Source organism: Tympanuchus pallidicinctus, unplaced genomic scaffold (genome assembly GCF_026119805.1).
Source record: "Tympanuchus pallidicinctus isolate F22 unplaced genomic scaffold, pur_lepc_1.0 scaffold2, whole genome shotgun sequence".
Classification (NCBI taxonomy): Eukaryota; Metazoa; Chordata; class Aves; order Galliformes; family Phasianidae; genus Tympanuchus; species Tympanuchus pallidicinctus.
The window spans coordinates 52,716,985-52,736,167 of record NW_026294721.1 but is presented as its reverse complement, the minus strand read 5'-3'; the positions used below and the strand labels follow the sequence as shown (position 1 = coordinate 52,736,167).

The following is a 19,183-nucleotide window of genomic DNA, read 5'->3' as shown; positions in this document are numbered from 1 at the left end:
CCTTTGGTCCCTACATTGCAGAGAGGTAGAGGCCAAAGTGAGAGGAAAGAGCAGATAGTGGGAGGCAGTAGAATTTTTAGGTGTTCTTCCATTAGTCATAGCTTGAGAACAAGAGTATTCATAAGCATTTGCCTTTTCCCTCTTTTCATTCTTCCTACAGAAGTAGCAACTGGGAATGTGGGAGTTTGAAGCACTCCTGATAATTTACTTAAAGCCCACACTGTAAATAACCACTGATATTTTCTTCATTTGAAATATATACGTACCAACCAAAGAAAACTGTAACGTTTTAAAATCAACTCTGTGAACTTGTTTGTGTGATATCGTTGTCTTACAAAGTAAAAATAAGTGAGAAGGTTAAACTGTGGAAAGCCTCCACAAGTTCTACATATTGCTCTTGTTAAAATCAGGTGCAAGAAGGAAGGTTGAAAATCTGGAGAGCAAGATAATGAAACAGAGAAGAGACAGAGAGAGAGGGAGGGAGGGAGAGAAAGAATTATTAAAAATGTACTGGGAGGGGCTGCAGGAGAACATCCAGTCCATTCCCTGCCCAAAGGCAGGATCAACTTGTAAGTACGCTGACTTTGACAGATGTTTGTCTAACAGCTTCTTAAAGGTTTCTAATACTGAAGAATTTGCAACCTTAACCAGATGTTACACTCCAAGTTTAATTATCTGTAGGGCTTTTAACCAATTCCAGAGTCTAATCTAACCATATTTCTATGGCTTACAGCTATTCTACAGGGCTCCCCAAGTTATGGATATGCCACAGTGTGCAAATCCACATAATGTATGGTGTAAAAAGCCTTATAAAAGTCAGCATTTGCTCTTTTTTTTTTTTTTTTTTTTTTTTTTTTTTTTTTCTTCCATATCCATATGCCTTTCTGCCTTGATGCAAAAAAATAGGACTGGTTTGATGTTGCTTTTACATACATTCACACTGGCTGCTCTTAGGTTGAGGCTGGGGATGGGTATTGTTTATAATTTTTTACATTTTTGTTGCCATAATCACTACTTCTCACTAGATCTTCAGCTGCTTGTGTTGTAGCCCTTAAAAAGTACCTTGCAATTTATTTTAGAGTTAATGAAGAATCTCACAACACAGACAACAACAGGAGATTGTCATCCTTTCCTCAAACTTTTACACGAGTGAAGATTTTACTGGGTGCAAATCATTAAATGCAACCTAATAATTGTAAGCTTTACGATGAAAACGTTTATAACATGACATAAATTAATTTGAAAGCAGTTAGTATTAAGAAAATGTCATAATCCTTTTTTAATTACGTGAGCTTTACTAAATTAAAAAGTTTTTAAGACATACTCTCAATAAAAGAGGAGATTATGAAGTTTGGCACAATATTGTGGTTTTAGGAATAAAACTTATTTCCCTGGGAAGGAAAATAAAATGAAACAAAGTACATAAATCCAATTACAGACTTAGAAATGAAGGAAGGAACAGTAAACAGCAAATGGAACTGCATCTGTATTTATTCCATTATTGTATTGCAAACCTTGACTCCAGTTTTTAAATATCAAAAACTGAAACAACAACAACAAAAAAGTTGGTTATAGATAAACAAAAATATAAACAATGTGCTAAGAACTTTTTTTTTTCTCTTAGAAAAAGAACTTAAGTATATTTAGGGTTAGCTGATCTTTCTATTCAGAGCAGGCAAGGCTTCCTTTAGCACTCTATTTGCTGTAAAATAAGGTTTTAGAATTTAAAATCGTGAATTAGAGGCAAAGGAAGAGAAACACATGTAAATGCATTTAATGAAAGACTGTACATGCCTTGCTCTAGTTTGAGAACCAGAACAAAACATGACAGAATCCTCTTACTTTTTCTATATTCATGATGTACCATTGAAGAAACTTTATTTGCTGAAACCCAAATTTTGCCTTAAAAGATACTCTTTCTTAAGTCCAATTTGGTCCTTGTATCTGAAAAGGTAGTTGGGAAAAATATCTGGGTCATGTTTTACAAATTCAATTTTTTTAAAAATTTTTTTAAAGTGTATTTGCAAAGGTTATTGCATATTTGTATTATGCATATTTGTTTACGCTTATTTATGTTTTTATTTATTTATGCAAGCACCTGAGACATTGCTTTGGTAGAATATGAGGTCAGCTACATGAACACTGAGCCAAAGAACTTCCTTTTCCTGTTCATTTTTACTCTCTCCTCTTATAGATCACATTGTGATGAAAAAAATAAAAAATAAAGGTATAGGAGAGTTGATCTTCTTCTTTCAGATGAAGATCCAAGTTGAAGGAGGAAAGATTTAGGTTGGATGTTAGGGGGAAGTTCTTTACAAGGAGAGTGGTTAGGCCCTGGAACGGGCTGCCCAGGGAGGTTGTGGATGCCCCGTCCTTGGACGTGTTCAAGGCCAGGTTGGACGGGGTCCTGGGCAACCTGATCTGAATGTGTATGTTTGGTGGCCCTGCTAGGCAGGGGGGTTGGAACTACATGATCCTTGAGGTCCCTTCCAACCCGGGTGATTCTGTGATTCTGTGTGATTCTGAGAGTTGCTGTAGCATAGCCTGGTAACAGTAAGCATGAGATAATCCTTCAGAAATATTTGTTCCACTTGAGCCAGAAGGGCTAAAATATTTTTTTGTGCATCCATTTTGAAGCTTATGCTGCTCACCAAATTGCTCCTTGGGAAAAGCAGAACAGTAGTTACTCTGTGATTTTCAAGTACTCTGGCCAGTCTCGTGCTTGGGCAATGAAACCAAGGTCCTTGGAAATGATGTACGCATATACATCCCTGAAGGTAAGTTCCCTTTAAAGTTCTGAGAACTGGCAAATAGACATCTATGGTGTGTGTCACCTTTAATATCTAGTTTCCACTGCTAGCTGGTTTGCCTATGAACCCCTGCTGTTTTTTTTTCCCTCAGTCATCTGCTACTGATTATGGGCTTTTACTGGTAACCTTAGTGTGTTGGCAGTTTTCCTTATAATGAACAAAATCTAAATATAATACAAAGAGAAATAAAATGCGATTATCAGCAGTGTAAACTGTCCTGCTAAGGATCTGTGTCTGATTAATAAATTATGGTCATTTGTTTAAACGTAAATCACCAAACGATGGTGCTGCATAGAAAAGCATTGTCAAAAAGCCTTTTGTAGGTTCACATTCTGGGTTCATTCTCAGCTTTACATAGAGCAGCTGAAGTCCATCACCTTCACATCCTGAGATCATCTGGTAGAATCAAACTCTAAGTTACATGCTTGCTTTTTCTAAGTAGGTCAAATTTTTTTCAAATAAATATCTTATGACCCATTATTGCAGGTTTTGTTACTCAAAAATCTGTATTATACGGAAATTAACCAGTTCTCACTGGGTAAGTAGGACAGTAGGTTTTGTCACACTCAAAGACTTCTTAAATTTTCAGAAATGTCCCTGGTTTTTAAAATAACATCTTATCCTTGACTACATCCTGTACAGAATGTTTTACAAGACCTAAAGATCGGTTGTAGTCTTGCTGTGAACTGTGCATGGGTGAACCACTGTGCCCAAATGACACTACAGCAGAAATAGAATTAAATGTGAAAAACTCCTTGATTGTTCCAGTGAAACTGATAGTCTAGCCTCAGATAAATCTATCTTCAACTCAGAATACCCTTGGAAGGAACAGATGTGGACAGGAAAAAGTCCTCTGGTAAAAGCCATGAGTTGAAGCTCCTGTAATGGAGCTTTCAGTCAGCCAACCTAGAAAGCTAGTTCAGACTAGTCCAATTTCATTTCTTACAACACCAGGAAATGTCAACCATTGTATCTTTAGGTCCACACCTTATGTACCTTCTAGAGGTACACAAAAAGGAAGTGCTACCAATCCTAGTAGCTGTCATTCACAATCAAGTTTCTACTCCAGTGCACACGGAAAGCAGTAAAGTGTGTTGTTTTGCTTTGTTTTGTTTTCCCACTGGACCAAATCCTCTACACGTACACAATCATTCCAGTGCTGATATTGCATACAGTATAATTACCTTAAGATAATGAATAGACTTTGAGATATTACATACTATTTTTAAAGTTGTATTCACATTTTTATAAGCAAATATGTTATAAATGTCCACACTTGTAGGTGAAATTTTTTGAATTTCAAAATCTTATTTCACATGCAGAAAGTATTTCTGTAAAATAACTAGCAGAATTCTCCTATTTGTGTAAATAGGAATAGATTGGACATTACTCCTTTGGGCAAGTTTGATACATTATGCTACTGTCGTCATTTGTGCTTTATGTGTAACATGAAGACCAAGACAGAAAACCAATGAGGAAAGCAGATCTAAGTATGCAGGCCCATTAATATGCAATACCTGGCCAAAGAACTCCTCTAAAGTAGGAGTCCTCTTCCGAGGTGTTGCACATAAAAAACAGAGAGGATGCCCCATGAGAGCTTGATGTTGCAGATACTCTAATTAGCACTACTGGCCATGACACGGTAAAATGATCCAACAGGAGATAAAGTATTTGTAGTAATTTATCAGTGTGTAAGCTCTCCAGAAATGCTCTCTAGGGCTTTGTCTTTGAGCTTCCTTTCTGAGAATAGCCTTATTTTTCTCTGCTCCTCCCAAATATCTACACAATCTTATCAAAATGAAGTTAACTTGGACAGAAGGAAGAACAAGTTTGAACACAAATGTCTAGGAATTGGAGTTCCTTAATAGCTCAGATAACATGCATTACTTCCTTCTATAGTACTGTAAATAAATAATTTTAGAAGTGTCAGAATGGTATCTTCAAATGACTAAAGCTTACTGTAAACAATTTGTTTGCTGTAATATTTAGTCCAGTTTCCTAAGGAGGACAAGCTTCTCCTCAGGCCAACTCTCTTCCTTCCTGTTCCCCACAAAGCCTTATGAAATGAGTATCTAAACTGCAACCAAATTTGATAAAGAAGCAGAAGTCCTTTCAATACATTCCTTGGAAGAGAAACTTGTAGGAGCAGAAAAAAAAAATTCCTGTTATTCAGTTAGCTTAACAGCTATTGAATGTACTACAGTGGGTCGCTCTCTTCACTGAGAAATGTTATCATGAGGGACTTAAACAGGAGGTGGAGATAGAACATAGAGAAGGAAAGAGAGGAGCTAGAGGACAGAGACCTAAACAAATTGGTACCCAAGTTTCATTAATCTTACTACTTCAAATACAGTTTATCTTTTCATTAAGCATTATCTTATAAGACAATGTCAGAGAAAGTCCTTCGTATTAAATGTGATTACTTAAATATGCCTGACTGCATTTTATGTAAGTCTTTGCAAGAGAAGGGTAATGCAGTGTAGAAGGGCGGAAAACTATGCGTGCCGGTCCTGAGCACAAAGCCATTTTGGTTTCTGGAAAAAATGACCACCATATTTACTGCTGTAGAATCCACTTATTGTATGATTCAGTTCCAAATCAGGTTGTGTATTTCTTCAGGAGCATCGTGCTTGAAATCACATGAGAATAAACTTAAAAACACAAACAAAATCAGTGGAAATACAACTAGTATCCAACAAGACATAGCTATTTGGAAATTAGTGATTTTTTCATAGAACCTTAAAGATCATTTAGTTTCAAATCCCTGCTATTGGCAGGGAAACCTCCTAGAGACGAGATTATTCAAAGCTCCATCCAGCCTGACCTTGACTGTTCCCATGGAGGGGGCATCCACAACCTCACTGGGTAACTTGTTCCAGTGTCTCACCACCCTCACAGTAAAGAATTTCTTCCTGATTCCCAGTCTAAATTTACCTCTTCCTTGTCCTGTCAGTACATGCCCTTCTAAAAAGTCCCTCCCCAGCTTTCTTGTAAGCCCCCTTCATGTACTGGAAAGCCGCTATTAGGTCCCCCTGGAGTCTTCACTTCTCCAGGCTAAAGAGCTCCAACCCCCTCAGTCTGTTCCTGCAGGGGAGGTGTGCCAGCCCTCTGATCATTTTTGAGGCCCTCCTCTGGAGCTGCTCCAACAGCTCCATGTCCTTCTTGTGTTGGTGGCCCTAAAACTGGATGCAGTACTCCAGGTGGGGTCTCACGAGAGCAGATTAGAGGGGTAGAATCACCTCCCTCAACCTGCTGGTCATGCTTCTCTTGATTGCAGCCCAGGATTCTGTCAACCTTCTGATCTGCAAGTACACGTTGCTGGCTGATGTTGAATCTTTCATCAACCAGCACCCCTAAATCCTTCTCCTCAGGGCTGTTCTCAAGCCATTCTCTGTCCAACCTGTATCTGTGCTTGAGATTGCCCTGACTCAGGTGCAGGACCTTGCATTGTTGAAGTTCATGAGGTTGCCATGGGCCCACATTTTATACGTGGTTAGCACCATATCTAAAATATGATCTGCCTGACCTAATGAAATAGTTAAGAAGTGCAACATCCTAAATTCAAAAGCTACTATTTCTTTCCCAATCAATTACTTAGAAAACCAAGAAGAGTATTTGAAAAATTCAGAGAAGTGGAGGAAATTAAAGTAAAACTAAGATATTTTTTTAGTAAAACAAAAATTAATTTTGAAATAATATTGTTTGAGATTAACTCAACTTTACATAATAAGAAATATATTAGAACAATATTTCCTGGTAAACACGAACTGTGCCAGACACTTTTAAAGTATCAAAAAAAAAAAAAAAGAGAATTATGTAGAGTAATGCCAATTTGGTTCTGTAAAACCAGTCTTATCCTCTTATTCTTCCTCAAAGTGTGTTCTTTTTTTATTGTCTCTCAAATACAGAAAGCTGCCTATTCAATAAAATAAATAGGCAATAAAAAGGAACACCCCCTTGGGTAAGAAAGAAAAGACACAGCGCTGGGACAGTTCTGACCTAAGGTCTTACTCAGTAATCACCATGCTGCTCACACATCAAAATAGTTTGGATATTCATGTATTTAAGTACAGTGGGGTTGCTACAGCAACATCATGTACAATGCACAACTCCCATTGCTTTCCCAACTGCAGCTGTAAGAACTAGTTCAAACATTTTTTATATATATATATAATTTATTATCAAGTGCAAACTCATCTCCACTCAACAGCTTGTCAAGCTGCTCACAATTTATAACAAAGCTGAAACACCTACCACCAATCCTACACAATATCTGGGGACAAGCCCCAACAGGTGTGCTATGGGAATCTGTGTCACAGACTGTGGATTTCGTATCTCTTTGATGTAACTTTGGCATGTTCTAACACTGTAGTCAAGGTAGACCATCACTTTTTCTAAACACAAGACATCTACCAATATTCCTAGTTGTGACAGGGCATAAAAAGGCCATCCAATTAACAGTAAAAGAACAGTAGTTAAAACAAAACAAATGGCCACAGATGCATTTTGTCTTGGCCACTGTTTACTAATGAAAAACAATTTTACTAATAACTTGTCAATCTGTAAAATGGCATGCAAAATAAGGCTTTTTCTAATATCAATATCTAATACCAACATATATCGAACTGTTACAATTGATTTTACTTTTACTCAAGACAATACTTGAATAAGCATCGATTTTGGAAAGAGCAATTTTAATCTGATAATTTTGTTTTCCACTCTTGCTGTTTGGGAAATTGTTATATATCAGTGCTTCATAAACCCTCGTAATTATCTCAGAAGGCCTACATACCATCTGGTATGCTCATCTTTATCACTGCCAGAGCAACAAAACTGTAATTTAAGTAAAAAACGTGTCAAATTTAACAGCTCTAATATTGCATGTACCGTAATTCTCTATGTAAATAGATTATTTTCAAAGTTCTGCTCCTTAGGTTTACAACAGGGTTCTTTAGAAGATCTCACAAACCATCCTCCAAAACAATAGCAGACAGCAATCTGTCAGATCTCCTGCAAGCATTAGCTAATTGGCATCACTAGCACCTCAAGGAAAAAAAAAAAAAAAAGTTTTGACTGCTTTGCTTGCCAAGAATTCCGTATAGCGTGCTAACAATACTGATACCCTCCAATACCTCGTCCTTTCAAGTTCGAAGTGCTGTGAAAAACTGAAATAATCTGCTGCAGCAATTTCCAGATTCATGCTAATTCCTGTTAACACAATGCTTTTTAAAATCTAACACATTTGAGAATGCTGAATTTCATCCCTTTCATTTTCACTGTTTTCTTAGCTTTCACCTGCATTCTTTTTCAAGTTCTGGAATTCGTGTCTTTTCCAACCCCTTCCCTCCAACCCTGCCATGCCCTGACATTGACTGAGTGATGGATGGAGAGTCAAAAATACAGACTGAGTAGACACCAGCCTGTTGGGTTTGTTATTAGGCGACTAACCGGGGATTCGGGCTGTCATGGTGCAGGCAGCTGGACTGTCTCACGATAAGCACATATGGGAGTTGTTCAGCATTGTGGTAGGTGCTTGGAACAGTGAGTCCATTGGCCTTGAGGAAGAAATTAAGAGAGGAAGAAGGAGCTGAAGGACGAAGATAAGGAACAAGAAGATGGACACCACCTGGAGATGGCCGCCACGGAACAATGTAACAATGAAGGGCCAGTGGTAGGACTGGTGCTGGGCAGCCTAGACTGATACCCACCAATAAGATTCTGACAAGTGGACTGTGGAGGGTAGATAAGATACTGTTGAATTTCAATAAAGCCATTTTGCAGCATCCCCATATTGGTGTCTGTGTTGCAATGGCCCTAGCGAGGAGAGATTGCGGGTAGAGCAAGGAGAGATTGCTAGTCCCTGCAGTGAGGGATCCTGAAATGATGGCATGTCTGCAGCACTAGCCTGTACATTTGCTTTCTCCAGAGCTGTCTTCCTTTCTCAAGACTTCTAACACTTCTTTAGCAGTTGACTTTGAAGTCAGTCAAGCAATGTGATTTAACATCTATTACTCATTAATTATTCTCTTCTTGAGGCAAGAATGGGCTGTGGGTTGTCTGGCTTTTAAAACTATTGAGGCTTTCAAGTGTTGATGTAAATCTGTGTGAAACAATCATGTCAGATGTGCTGATGCTAGTACTAATGAACTGCAAAAAGTGATGAGATTTGTGATGGCTATTAGATCCCAGGAGGGAGCTGATCCCACACCTTCTGATGGAAGTGTCTACCTGGTCCATCTGTTTTCATCCATCTTGGTTTTGGTGCACCTACAAACTGCTCTATTCCCTTTTACAGCAGTAATGAGCCTCTTAGGTGGATGGAATATGCCCGTTTGCAAATATGTCAGCTGGCAGTACCCAGATCCTGGGCAACAGGCAGATCCCTCTCCCCTTCTCAAACTGACCAATGCATTGATTACCTTGATTGTGAATTGCAAAGGAGAATTATCATAAAAAAAAGCCCAGGATGGTTGCTTTTTTATGGCACCAGTGATTCCAGCCTTGCACTCATCTTTCTTTAGCAGAATTTAGCCCTCATTAGATGATAACTTGGGATCATAGAATCATAGAAACACAGAATCATAGAATGTCCTGGGCTGAAAAGGACCTCAAAGATCATTTAGTTTCTACCCCTCTGCTATGTGCAGGGTTACCAGCCACTAGACCAGGCTGCCCAGAGCCACATCCAGCCCAGCCTTAATGATTTCTGTAACATCAGGAGTTCCACCACCTGGAAACCACCTTTGCAAATCCACCCACATCCATCTCTGTGGGGAAGATCTCCTCTGTTCAATTCTGTTCAATTAAGGCTACAACGGCACAGGGAGCACTAGACAATTTCTTTGCGAGTTCCCTTGAGGCTAACAGGCTTTATTGTAACAATGATGACGCTGATTTAGAAACGGGCAGATAAGACTCGTTTTATTTTTACCACCAGTATGGCCCAAGAGAGGTAACGCAGCCATAAAAGGCCCTAAGCCGTGTATTCTGTCGCAGCGCGACTGCGAGGGCCTTCCCTCCGCGTGTGGGTGTGGCGGCCCCGCCCGCCGCGCGCGGGAAACCAGCGCAGCCCCGCCCCCGCGGAGCAAAGCGCACGCGTCCGCTGTTTGGGCGCGTTGTTGGGCGGCGGGCGGTGACGTCAAAACGGAGCGCCGCGCCTGGCCGTGTTTCGGGTCAGTGCTACCTGCCGCTTCTCGGCGCGTGCGTTGCACCGCGCCGCCTCGCTGCTTCTTATCTCCGTGTGGATCCCGATGAGCGGCAGGTGCGCGAGGAGGGGAGGGCGAGTCGAGCGGGTTGTGTGTGCGTGCTTGCGTGAATGTGTGAGTGTAAAGGGGCTGGGGCTGCTCCGCGTGGTCTGCGCGTCCTCGTGGGAGCGCGGCTCTCCTCCGCTCTCGTCCCGCGGGATCAACCGAGCGCATCCCGCTTCTTCCCGCAGGTGGTGATAGACGCCGGGCTGGTGCGATGAGTCTCTTCAACCTGGACCGCTTCCGTTACGAGAAGAGGCGGACGAGCACGGAGCAAGATGGGCGGCCTGCTTCTGTAGCAGCCCAGGCCCAGGAGGATGGCAGCCCTGCTGCTGCAGCCCAGGCCCAAGAGAACAGCCCTGCTTCTGACGGCGGTGGGAACGATGCTGCAAGGAGCAGCAGGCCAGGCAGCCCAGCCTCGGAGGCAGCAGGTGGGTCAGGTGTTGTGTGTGCAGTGTGGTCTGAGTGCTGCATTGCTTGAAGTAAAGCACTCTGCCCTTCCTGTGCTGTGTGGTTTTTTTTGTTGGTGGTGGTTATTTTATCAAGATGCTTCCCTGTATGCACATTTCACATCAGTTTCCATAAAAGCATCTATACAGTGCATGCTTTGCTTGAAGATGTACATCCATGGTCACCTGATAACCAGAGATGAAATTATTTCAATCCAGGAAGCAAGCTGTGTTTAAAATATGCAAAGCATTCCTGCTTATTGATGCTCATCTCAAACTAACAAAGTTTGAGGCCTTTTCAGGCCTTACTATAAATGCAACCTTGTATAGAAGTAACTTTTCCACTAGAGTCTGAAATGAACTGGAACAGGTTGCCCAAGGAGGTTGTGGATGCCCCATCCCTGGAAGCGTTTAAGGCCAGGCTCTGGGTAGCCTAGTCTAGTGCTTGGTGACCGTGCACATGACAGGGGTTTGAAACTAAATGATCATTGTGGTCCTTTTCAACCCAGGCCATTCTAGGAATGCAATGTGGGGTATGATAGCTAAAGCTGAAGCCAGGTGTTTGTTCTTGCCTTTGTCTTTCAGCTTGGCCTGGTTTTGCAGAGAGCAGAAATGCCTGTTTGTTATCAGAAACTGATTGTGTTAGTAGTTTTGCAGCGTTTGTCCCATGTTCTGGTAATAGATTGTGGTTTTAATGGAAATATGAAAAGAACACCTTGCTCATACAGGAGTTGATTAGCTTATTTGGCTGATTTGTGGGAGTGTTGTTTGGATTCATCAGTTGATACCAGTGTCCAGCTGTAATGGCTCTCAACTACGTAATCGCTCGTGAGCTTTTTTTCCCCATTATGTTATACTGACAGCTTTTCAGTTTCTGAGGGCGTGGGAAAGGAAGAACAAAAAGTATTTGTTACTGATTGTTTTATACACCTTGGATGTTCTTACTCTGTATAACTTCTGATACAGATGTCAAGATAGAAGTGTCATTGGAGAGATCAGACAGGCTTTGATTATGTGTTTAGATAAAGAAGGAACAACAATATCTGTTGGTGTTCAACGTCATTTGTTCTGCATGCAGCTTATCCTTTGAAGAATGTTTATTGTAGTGCCTTATCTATATGATAAGAGAACTTTCTTGTAAAGGAGGAGTTCCGTTTTCTTTTAAAGGTCCCCCCGACAATGCTATGGTAGGTAATTATTTTTCTGTGAATTTTGACGTTATGCAGGTTTAATGTATTCAGTATCAGTGAAGGCTTCGTGCTTATGCCATCTTCATCTTTCACAAATATTGAGTGTTTAAAGAATTCCTGGTGGTTTTCTGACTTTTCCTCACATTTGCACACCATTTCTATGCAATGCACTTAAATAAACTATTTTAAAAATTAGGTCATGTTTTCGGAAGTCAGTAGAAGTTAACTGAAAATCAGGTATTCAAATTTTGTCTGTAACAGATGAGATACCAAAGTGTGAAAGACTAAACTACGTTGGTTTAGCAATTGCACTTTCTCCTTGTTTCCTAAATGGCATTAGGAAGACAGAATTTTTCTTTCTTTAAGTAAAACAGGTACCTATTTTTTATTTCTTGTATTATTGTGGAAAAGATGCAAAAAGAACCTGTTTATGGCACTATGTGCTTTCTTTTCTGCTAAATATCTAAGCATAAGAGTTGAGTTAATTTGTACAAGGAGCTGTAGTTAAAAAGTACGTGCTCTAATTGCTTAGTAAATCATACAAGGACAACGATTACCTGTATTCTGAAGGCCAAAGGGAAGGGTGTTTCTTAGTTCATCTGAACAAACCAAAATAACTGATTACTTAGCTGGAGGCATTTCTCTTGTCCTTCTTAATTTGATATCATATGGTTATTTTTGTATATCTAAAAGGGCTTTAAGATCAGTTTCTCAGTCTCCTTCCTTCAAGTATCATTTCCGGTGGATTTCTTTTCATTTCATTTTGCTGTGTATCCCAAAATACAGATCTAACAAAAAGATGCTATTATTGTAATTTCATTCATCTGGAGAGGAAAAAGTAGTCAGACCATGTCTCCTGGTCATGAAATAACATTATGTTTTTAACTAATTCTTGTTTTTGCCGGAGTGAACTAATATTGGTGGAGTGTCGTGCACCTCAGGTATGTATTGCTCCTTGTTGCTTTCTATGGAACATACGTACCTTACACTTCAACAAGCAGTTCTCAGTATGATGACCAGAAGAATTAGTCATCTCTACATGCTTGTATATTTTGAAAATTATGTGGGCTTGCAGCCACTTTGCAGCCAAGCTGGAGGTAGTTGGTTCTGAACATCACTTCACTGAGCGAGGATGGTAGAACCATCATCCACTGAGCGGCAGTTATTGGATTGCATTAGAGAGCTGCCTCTAAAAAGCTGGGAAAATGCATTGGAATACTTCATTAAACTTTTCTGTTGAAATTACTAATTAAATAATGCACATATTTGATTTTAATATATGGTGAAGCTGTCTTCATTTTCAATTAGGCATTTTTAATTATTTAAATAGCCTGGTGTACTGAAATGGTGCTATGAATCCAGTTGTGGAAATGAAGCAGAACTGTGGTAAAACTATATAATTAGAAGATTTACAATGAAGAATTTCAAAACTTGTGAAGATTTGTGTTCCAAAAGTGTGCTTATAAAACTTCAGCACTGAATGGAAATAAAATTTGTAGATGAAATTAAACCTTTGTGTACAATGCTATTTTTGATGATTGACTGTTGTTGTTGATAGCCTTTCTGTTTAATTCAGGTGTAAAATGCAAGTGATCGAACTCTGAGGTTCCAGTGTTCACTGACATATTGTTGCATGCACAGGGACTGCTTCTGCCTGGTATTCTTATCTGTTATTTCATCCTTGGACAGAAGATGTCATGTCTTTTATTATGTTGCAGTTCATGGAGTATCATTCTTTTTAAAGCATTTCTGAGAAAAGTAATGCCTTCAGTACCTAATGAAATTTTTCCAAGGGTTCCTGGAAAGACACATTGATGATTTAAAAATGATCTCTTTAAGAAGCACCTCAGACTTATTACTGCTCTTTAGGATTCAAATTAAAAGAGACTTTTTTGTTTCAAATAAAATATTTTTGTTTCAAACAAAAATATTGATTAGCTTGTACACTTGAGCAGCATGCCTTTGATACCTCTTTCTGAAATTGAGTAGAAATTGCCTGCCATTTGACAATTAGTTTGTTGTGCAGAGGTATTAAATATGGTAAGCCTCAAAGTACTGCTTTCGTTTTGTTTTTATTTCAGGGAGAGAAGGGCTAGCCTATGTTGAATATGATGTGTGATTGTGTTGGGTTTTTTTCCTCCCTCTTTGTGTAAGGTTACTTTGTTGTTTTCTTACCTCTGGCCTTAGAGTCAACACTGATCCTGTGATTACAGGCATTCCTTAAAAGTCCCCTTTAATCATCATGCAGTCAGGGAATTTTGCCTCCAATAATTACATGCTGTGGCAATAACTGTTTAAATGATTACTGCTATACAGTGTTATAATTTGCTCTAAACACATTGGAACCATTCCTCTTATTCTGTATGTGACTTGGTTCTTGTTGTTTTTTTTTTTTCTCATTTCTCCTCTTAAGTGATTCTGTTCCGTAGAATAGATGGAGGAAGATGCCTTTTCCAGGCAGTTAAGCATTTCACAGTTAGGAGACTTAGGAGCTGTCATGAAGAATAACTGGTATTTAAAATAAAAATAAATTAAAGAGAGCCAAAGTGAAGCAGTAAATACGCTCCTAAATCTACACTTCGTACAAGACTTGTTCTAAGGAATAAAGTAATTCTTAAGGTTGTGTTTTTTTTGTAAACTTAGCATCCTTACTGGGTTTAATCTAAGTGAAGCTTTCATGAATACCTGCCAACTGCATATTGTGCTACTTGCAGGAGGAGTCTGTTTGAAATGTGCTCTAATAAATAAAAAAAAAAATATCATGAAAATAACCTTTATCAATTCTCTTAATTCTCTGGAGCTGGAATGTCTCAATACATTATCAAGACATTATGATATTTCTATTAAATTCTTCTCATACACCTGTCAGTTCTGTGCTATTATGATAACCTTTGCTTTGCTAGCCCAACTTGATAACCTTGAGAAGTGATACACTTTAGAGTTTTTTTTGCTAGAGAGGAATTACCCTCTACTTTGCATTTAAATGTAAGAGAAGTGTGTGATACTTACTTCAGTGTCTCTCTTACATTCTTCTTAAAACGTCTGCATAGAAATGGTTTTCACATAAAGCAAATCAGACATAAACGGAACAATGTGTCTCCTACGTATGGATAGATAGAAGTACAGATGGGGAACTTCCTGCTGCCAGCGTGGTGTTCTTGGTTGCAGGAAGGCATGTTTTGGGACATGTACTGCTTGGTACTTGTAGGCTGCCCTTAAGTTTACATGTGTATGGGCTTTTCAAGACAGCATGGAATCATTAAGGTTGGAAAAGACCTCTAAGGTCATCTAGTCTACCCACGACCAGTATTTCCCCACTAAACCATTTTTCTGTGTGCTACATCTGCCCTTTCCGTAAACATTTCCAGGGATGGTGGCTTTTCTGGGCAGCCTGTTCCAATGCCTTACCATCTCTCTGAGAAAAAGTTCTTCCTCATATCCAACCTGAACCTCCTCTGGCCCACCTTGTGGTTGTTCCCTCAAGCTTTATCACTAGTTACTTGGGTCAAGAGGCTGACTTCTCCTTGCTACAGCATCCTTTCAGGTTGTAGAGTGATAAGATCTCCTCTGAACAAGAGAAGGTTCAGACTGAATAATTTCAGTTCTCTCAGCTGCTCTTCATAAGACTTGTGTGCCTGAGCCTTCACAGCTTTGCTGCCCTTCTCTGGATGCACTCTAGGGCCTTGATGAATTTCTTATAGTGGGAGGCCCAAAACTGAAACCAGTACTCAAGGTGTGGCTGGTCCTGCTGGCTGTGCTATTTCTGATGTGTGCCAGGATGCCATTGGCCTTCTTGACCACCTGGGCACACTGCTGGCTTGTGTTCAGCTAAGCATTGACCAACTACCACTGGCCCATTTCTTCCACACAGTCTTCCAGCTGTCCTGCCCTACGCTTGTAGTATTGCCTGTAGTTATCGTGAATGCAGGATATATGGAGTGCAGGACCTGACACTTCATGTTGTTGAACTTCATCCCACTGGCCTCAGCCCAGCCATCCAGCCTGTCCATGTCCCTTTGTAGGGTGTTCCTGTCCTCTGGCAGATTGACTATCTCAAAAATTATTACTGTAATCTTCTACCTCATCTGAAAGTGATAGAAGAAAGTTGAGATTTTCATGGTAAGTTTTTTTTTCCATAAAGGGATGAATCTGATCACCTGTAGTTCACTTCTGCCTTTGGCTAGCGACTGAATTCTGGTCTCTGCTGGCAGATCAGCTCTAGGAAGTGAGATTACTCTGCATAACTGAGCTGAGGGTGTTTGTTTGTTTGTTTTGTGTGTGTGTGTGTGTGTGTTAAATGACAGGAGCAGAAGAAACTGTCTTTATTTTCAGCTGTTTCCAGAGTTGGTAGCTGAGGAAAAAGCACTGGTATTTGGCTCGTAGGAACATGACTTTCAAGAAGGGTTTGGTACACTAGAGAGAAGAGCGTGCACAAGACGTTGTATTTATGCATTGAGGATATAAAATGCATTATACAAGAGCTTTAATTGACAGTTGTATCATTAAAACTCAGCCCTCCCACAAGTTCTGCAGCTATATCCTGGACTTACCTTGTACAGTTGATTTGGTCTATTTTCTTATTCTGAATTCAGGTTTCTTTTGAGTAGGAAATGAATATGAATATATTTTTTTTCCTACCCATCTGCCATCTCTGTTCAAAGTATATTATTGTCTGTCATCATTCATAATAAAATTATAAAATAATAAAACCACTGTACGTGGTTTTTGGTATTCTATCCTCTTAGAAACAACGATCAGAAACTGTTAGTAGTGGGGAGTTCCTCTTAATTCTGTACTGACTGTAAAAATGGAATTTTATGTTCTGTCATGGAGTGCAAGGCTTATCTTCACACATATGAGGGAGCACAGAGGTGGTTGGGAGAGCCCCAGCACCTCAACCTGTCCCAGCTACTCGCATGGCTGTCGTAGGAGAGCCATCAGTCGCATGAGTTGACTATGATGCCTATCACCGTAAGCGTAGAGGCCCTTGGGAGCATCATTGTGATGGTCTTAGGAGGCATGAGGCTTATTGGGGCATGTCAATAAGGACTTCTTTAGGATGTTATGGAACCTTCTGTGGTGTGGTTGGAGAAGAGCCAAAGGTGGGGAAAGAAAGGGATCAGTTTGAGGAGGAACAAGTGTAAGGAAAATAGAGGAATAAAGGGGCAAAAAAGGGGAGCTTTGTAGTTGTATCCATCTGACTGCTGGTAAATAGCAGGTCTCAGTGACCTGAGACCTGTTATGGCAGGGACAAGAGGTTCCAAGTCACTCATCTCCCTGTGCATGAAGCAGCTCATGGTGGATGCATCTCGAAACTGAAGCATGCTGCCAGGTTTTGTGTTTGGGATACAGCTGTACTCATCTGAAGAGAAGTTAGAGCTCTGGTTTTGCATGTAGGGGCAGTTGTAGAGGGATCTGAGCAAGCGTGGAGGCTTTTGTTAGTAAGGGCATGTTCTCAGCTGGCCCCTCAAACTGGTTACGATGTCTGCTGTTCTATAAGATGAACCTGAGGTTTGGTTTCCAACTGTCTTAGTGACAACAAAAGTTACCTGACTCTTGAGTGTTGACAGGTATGAAATCCTGCCATATCACATTCAGGAAGTTAGATGTTATGTTTTCAGTCCTTCTTGTCATTGCTCATTCTGGTGATTCTGCAACAGAGAAATGAGCATAGACCATGTAACAGCAGCAGCAGAAAAGAAGCAGAACTAACCTGTAGCTTGGGAAGCAGTATGTTCTTTACTATGAAAGAAAAGCAAAATCTGCATTGTCACACCTAGTACATACAAAATATGGAAGTGTCAGAGTTTTAAAATGAAAATAAAATCTGGTTTACTGTGTGCTTTCCTTTCTTCGTATTCTATTTCCATCCTTATTGGATTAATACCTGTTATTAAGTGTGTTCCATATTTTCTACAGGATCTTTGCTATGCATAGCTAAGATCTTCTGAAGATTGGCTTCAACAATTTACTTTTTTTGAGCTGTCGTTGAACTCTTACTTACATTTTCTTCGGATATTAAAGAAGTTTGAGTTAAGATCAATTCTGTTTAATTGGTGCTAATACAGTCAGTATTTAAATTCTTTATTTTCTTTTTCAGCTGTGCACTACAATACCATATTTTTTAATTTATTGGGTACCTCTCCCTTTTCAAATCCAGTATCACTTAGTAATTTCTAGTTTCTAGCAAATTCCTGTGGTTGTGCTTTTGGAATTTATCTCTGTTTCCATCAAATGCTGCCACAGTGAGTTATTTCAAGTTTATTTTCTACAAGATCACTTTTGGACAGCAGACGCTCTCTGCAGCTGTCATGTTCTCCACTCCATGCATTCTTCATCCTTTCTTCAGTCATGTACCTCCAGGGTTCATAATTTGTCTGCTCTTAAATAAAATGCTTGCCTTACCAACTGTTTTGTGTTCAGTAGTTCTCTTCAGCACAGGCTGTAAATAAAGTAGTAGAGAAAAATTACTTCCAGAATATGTGGGACTAGTGCATTGGGTCAGGCTCACAGCTTCTGCAACATGCTTCCAATACTTCAGTTACTGTCATGAAATAGCAGACTTAATACTTGGACACAACTGCCACCTCTTTGGTTGTGTAGCGTGGGTTTAACGTTGCAAGAGATGGAGGATCTACACGTTTAAGTTCTTGTGTGTCAACTACAGGTTGTTTATTTTCTAGAGTTTTCTATAGGAAGGTGGCTGAACAGCTGTAGCCTCGATACATAATGGATAGAACCACGTGCTTTAGCTTGCTCTGATTCATTTGGGAGCATCACTTTTGCAGCTATAATCACAGAAACTACTTTGAAATACACAGTATATGAGGTTGGAGCACGCTGTGCCTTTGGTAGCATGTTGAAGGAGGGCAACAGTGCAAAATATAATGATTTGCATACTTCTTTTATTTTTGTTTACAATACCGTGAACCTCTTTTTGCTTCAGGTCCAAGAACTGTTTTGTATATCGTATTCTGTGCCTTTTCCCTTTGTGGTCATGTTTTCCCCATCAAGATACATGCATGGAAGTAGCTGCAGATGTAGTTGATAATGAGACTTCATCATGCATTATTCATTGCTTAATCAGGGATTGCATGGGTAGATTGGCTGCTAGTGGTTGTCTTAAGAGCATATTCAGAAGTGAAAAGTTAGTACAGGCTAATGGAGGCGTAGCAACTCTGTTTGGAGGGTTCATGGGAAATTTATGAGATGTAATTGCAGTAACTCCTTGTGGAAACGTACAAATTCTTTGTATCGTGACAGTACACAAAGCATCCTTCCTTCTGTTGTTAAGAATCATCTGGAGCATTGTGTAGAAAAGACTGGTGAAGATTATATCTCTATAGGATTTGCAACTTTATCTGCTAAATTCCCCAGAGTAGCTTCCTGATCTTCTGCCATCTAATACTGGCATTCCCTTTCTGAAAAACTGTGACAGACGTAAGTCAGCCATCAGAAACACTGGTATGTTTCTATCCATGTCTTACTTA

At 39.8% G+C, this 19,183-nt stretch overlaps 2 protein-coding genes across 4 annotated transcripts in view; one reads left to right on the top strand and one right to left on the bottom strand.

Moving 5' to 3' along the window:
• Window positions 1-19,183, bottom strand: part of SEC24B (SEC24 homolog B, COPII coat complex component) — a 553,630-nt gene that overhangs the window by 342,523 nt on the left and 191,924 nt on the right. The gene's annotated exons all lie outside the window — the stretch shown is intronic.
• The window catches only part of SMARCAD1 (SWI/SNF-related, matrix-associated actin-dependent regulator of chromatin, subfamily a, containing DEAD/H box 1), a 44,920-nt gene continuing 35,666 nt past the window's right edge, over window positions 9,930-19,183 (top strand). For all 3 annotated transcript variants that reach the window (XM_052681766.1, XM_052681765.1, XM_052681764.1), the window contains exons 1-2: window positions 9,930-10,071; window positions 10,246-10,485. In XM_052681766.1, coding sequence (XP_052537726.1) covers window positions 10,272-10,485 — 214 coding nt within the window. In that variant the 5' untranslated portion in view covers window positions 9,930-10,071; window positions 10,246-10,271. The remainder of the gene's footprint in view (window positions 10,072-10,245; window positions 10,486-19,183) is intronic.